Source organism: Polyergus mexicanus, unplaced genomic scaffold (assembly GCF_030449975.1).
Source record: "Polyergus mexicanus isolate NDT 795.1 unplaced genomic scaffold, iyPolMexi1.0 SCAF_20, whole genome shotgun sequence".
NCBI classification, from domain to species: domain Eukaryota; kingdom Metazoa; phylum Arthropoda; class Insecta; order Hymenoptera; family Formicidae; genus Polyergus; species Polyergus mexicanus.
Genome location: NW_027223340.1, coordinates 2,293,961 through 2,298,272, shown reverse-complemented (window position 1 = coordinate 2,298,272; position 4,312 = coordinate 2,293,961). Strand labels below are relative to the sequence as shown.

Here is a 4,312-nt window from a genome sequence, read left to right as displayed (position 1 = left end):
ATCCGCCGTCGCGATTCTTTAGGGGGGCGCGCCGCTTCTAGCGCGCGATCCGCCGTCGCGATTTTTTAGGGGGGCGCGCTGCTTCTAGCGCGCAATCCGCGAGCGGGCGGCGGGCGCCCGGCATCGAGGGGGCGGGGGATCGTCGGTGGGCGGTCGAGCGGACGGAGGGGCGTCCCTCGTCGCTCTCCTCTTCTCGAGGCGCGCGTTAGCGCGAGCGCGCTTGTCGCTTTAGCGAGATGGCGAATCTTCGAAAGGTCGTGAAATAAAGAGATATCGTCGTTCTAGCGAAAGAGGAGAAGTGTTTTTATTGTTTTCCTTTATAAATTTTTTAATATATTAATAATACGATGATACGAGTACGCGAGTGAGCGTATCACGATTCTCCGAAGAGCAGAGCCTGCAGTTCGCAATCGATTATATCGTTGCGGTCGAAGTTATCGCTCTCGCGTATCATCGCGGGAATAAGCGCCTTATCGCGAGCGCCTGCCGCGATGTCGAGGAAACGAATTAGCTTGTTGTCCACGCGCGCGGTTAAACCGCTTAAAGATGCAACGATGCGGTTGACGCAAAGTTCCAGATTTAATATATTTACGACGGTGCTCTTCGATATGGCTAGGCGAATTTTAGGCGTTTCGAGACGAAGTATTCGGAGATTGTTGAGTTTGCCGAATCGTAGCGTCAACTGTCCGATGTGTATTGGCGTCGGGCGCGCCTCGTCGCGCTCGTCGGAGCGAAAGTGCGACAGGAGCGCGGGTCGTAGATCGAGCAGTTCCTTCCACGTATCCGGCGTTAGCGAGATCTCTTTGCCGTGACAATCTCCGAGGACGATTTCTACGAAAGAGGGTCGGCTGACGTTAACGCTAATTTCCAGATGTTTATATGCGGTTTTGGTCAATGGATAGCGTCTTCCTAAGATTCTGAGCGGTCGCGCGATCGAGACGTCCGCGTCGTGTCTTGGCGTTCGATCGCGATCTCGTCTAAAAAATAGATATGAGCGATGAGAGAAACGGTGTTAGCGAATTATTAGTTCGAATAAATGTTCGATAGTCTTACCCATTGTCCATTTTAGCTTTTTTAGCGTATTCCGCGCTATCTTCGCGGTCTCGTTCGGTTAGTCTCGATCGATCGTCGAATGAGTGTTGCTGCTGCGGTTGTCCCCCCATTGTCGCGTACATCGTCGCTCGTTTTTTCTCGTTCTTTCTCGTTTGTTCTTTTTCGCGCGTTAGCTTCGGTGTTCTCCGTCAATAATGAAGCGCTTAATGGATGGACGGTCTTTATATACTCGCGTAGAGATCGCTTCTTCCCCTTTCGCGCGTTTTCTCTTATATATTCTATTTTAAAAAAATAACGGTAGGGTCGCTCTAGTCGTTCTCATCGTCGATTCTTCCTTTCTCGATCGTGTCGCTGAGACGATAGACGCGACTAAGGAGATCGCGCAATTGCCTTAGCAGTCCATCCGTAGGACACTCGATGCCGAGCGCGTGTAGATAGAAAGGACCCGCCGAGGTTACGGTATTTGTAAATTCGTTGAAGGCGTAGAACTGACGTTTGGCGAAGAAATATAGATTACCATCGATGTATCGGACGGCCGACGTTATCGCGGACGGAATTCCGGGAAATATATCTTTTAATGGAGCGTGTCTAATGACTATCATGTGACACTCGTCGATTTCCGCGACTTTATCATCGTCGTATATAGCGTAGGTTCGTCCCGTGTGCGTATTTATCGCCGCGTTGATTTTAACGTTTCGGGGAAGTCCGATATCGTGGAGATATCTCAGCCAGCCCGATTTTAGTTTAAGACTGGGATATTCCGCGAGGTAGATCGAATCGTTCGCGAATAGCGCGAGATCGCCCGAGGGTCTTCGATACGCGGCGGATAGACGCGTGAAATTCGCCGGTAGAAACGTCGCGTAATCCGTGAGCGTCATGGGTCTACCGTAACGTTTCTCGGTCATGTCGACCGACCATATGTTGCGGCGATTAGCTATATATAATCGATGATTCATTATTAGCGCGGCGTCCACGCGTCGCAATGCGCAGAGATCCGCGCGCGCTGGGTCGGTCGGCGCGACGCTCGTCGTCGCGGGCGCCGCGGTGGTCGCGGGAGTCGCCGTTGGATAATTTCCGTCGTCGTGAGATCCGTACAGATTCTGTATAGCGAGAATGTCTTCTATACTCAGCTTAACTGGAAATTGATTCTCGATGTCGGGTATATATGGGAACATTATAGAGTCATTGCGCATACTATGCTGTAGACCCAATGCGTGGCCGATCTCGTGCGTTAGCGTTTGTAGCAGGTGATGCGTGTCGGGAGGATTTTTGTTTAGATACACGTGCCACGGTTCGGAATCGTCAACGTGTATCTCCGATGTGAAGTCGGTTGTTCCAAAGGGAAAAAACGCGTGAGCTAGGGCTCCTCCCGGACCGTCGAAGGCTGCCGGGCAAATACCGAGCGACGATTCGCGTAAGTGTGCGCGCCCGTTCGATACGATATTAATATATCGGGGTGTAACGGGTCGCGTGCGAAAGTTAGCGATGAGTTCGCCGCCCATAACGCGAACACCGTTTCGGCCGTTCGCGAGATTTCCTCGCTAGCCATCTGAAAATTCCATGCGAGACGCGTCTTCGGCCATTTTCGCGCGATCGGGCTATACGCGCGATCGAGAATATCTGCGAGACCGCATCGCGGTTTACGCATAAGGTGAAGCGTAACGGCGTTTAACGCGCCGTTTCCCGATAATTGATAATATTCTTGAAACAGCGATAGTGCGCGACGCAGAGATGTCGCGTTATCGGACGACAGTGATTCTCCATCGTCTTTTAGAAAACCGTATACGCGCAGAAAACGAAGCGCCTCGATTCTTTCCGAGTCGAAGGGCGCGGCGACCGTCGTAGCGACGAGTATTGTCGCTAGAGTGAGAACCGTCCTCGTATTAGACATCGCGCGAAGCGGGGAAGACGCGGTAAACTGTTGAGAGACACCGAGCGCGATTGATTCGCGCGTTCCGCGAGACGTCTATTTTTATCGGCGACGAATAATGTGGGTGGGTGGGGAGAGGGAGAGGGAAATGCGTTTCTTTCGACGTCGAGCGTTTGGAATACGCGTTATCTAGCGGACGCGCTCGAGTTCCTCTTTTGTTTTTTCTATTTTATTGTTCATTTGTCCTCTAAGAAGGACATTCGATGAGCGATTAAAGATATCCCTTCCAACGATACGCGTTATCTAACGGATGTTTTCTGTTATTTCCATTTTATTATTCGTTTGTCCTCTAAGAAGGACATTCGATGAGCGATTAAAGATATCCCTTTCAACGATGCGCGTTATCTAACGGATGTTTTCTGTTATTTTTATTATTCGTTTGTCTCCTAAGAAGGACACTCGATGAGCGATTAGAGATATCTCCTTCCGGTAATGATAAATTAGAGATATCTCCTTCCGGTAACGATAAATTAGAGATACCCTTAGATACCCCTAGATACTTTTTTCCGGCGATGATGATCTCATTGTTCGCAGAGTATTCGGAATGCGCATTATCTAACGGATGTTTTTTGTTATTTCTATTTTTATTATTCATTTGTCCTCTAAAAAGGACACTCGATGAGCGAGTAGAGATATCTCCCTTCCGGCAACGGAACGGTCGCGGAAGGAAGATGCGGCGCGATCGATAAATTGTACCGCAACATCCCGCGCGTCGATCTTTATAAAACGCGAGATCGTTTCGAGAAGCGTTAAAGTATTCTCGCTCGCGAGATAACGAAGCGCGAAACGACGGAACGTGAAGTGACGAGAATTAAAATCGGTCGTGAACTGTTCGATATGGAACGAATCGAACAGATAATTAACGCGGCCGATTATATTAATGTAAACGGGGACTTAATCGCGATAAAGTCCTATGTTCTGGGAGACCTCGCTACGGATTTGCGTGTGGAAGCGCAAGGTGTTATTGAAAATAGTCCGGATTCGTTTAGACTCGCCTTTCAGTTAAACGAAGACGTAGATATCGCACGTTTAATGTAAGTATCTAATTGAAATTATAATAAATTATAATAAATTTTATTAATTTTTACTTTTATTAATTTTTACTTTTACTAATTTTTACTTTTGTATTTTAGACAAGAAATAGAGAGCTGTGTAAAAACAGCGCGAGAATCGCTCTATGATTTAATAAATAGAACGAGAACTATGCTTGCACAAGCGCAAAGCGTTCATAGCGCATTGCGCGACGCTCGTCGATTCGGCGAGCGCGATTTCGCCGTTCCCGAAGTTAGGCGAGTCGTCGCATCACAGATCGATGAGGAGCCCGAATCG

The 4,312-nt window shown here is 48.8% G+C and overlaps 2 protein-coding genes across 2 annotated transcripts; both read right to left on the bottom strand.

The window, feature by feature from the left end:
• Positions 1-373: 373 nt before the first annotated feature.
• Positions 374-1,163, bottom strand: LOC138941661 (uncharacterized). The gene is made up of 2 exons (XM_070311499.1): positions 1,054-1,163; positions 374-977 (listed from the first exon to the last, which is right to left on the bottom strand). The coding sequence occupies exons 1-2, from the start codon at positions 1,161-1,163 to the stop codon at positions 374-376; spliced, it is 714 nt and encodes a 237-aa protein (XP_070167600.1).
• Positions 1,164-1,361: 198 nt separating this feature from the next.
• LOC138941660 (stromelysin-2-like) lies at positions 1,362-2,555 on the bottom strand. Its single transcript, XM_070311498.1, has one exon. It carries the CDS (start codon positions 2,553-2,555, stop codon positions 1,362-1,364), a length of 1,194 nt encoding a protein of 397 aa, XP_070167599.1.
• Between the last annotated feature and the right edge of the window lie 1,757 nt (positions 2,556-4,312).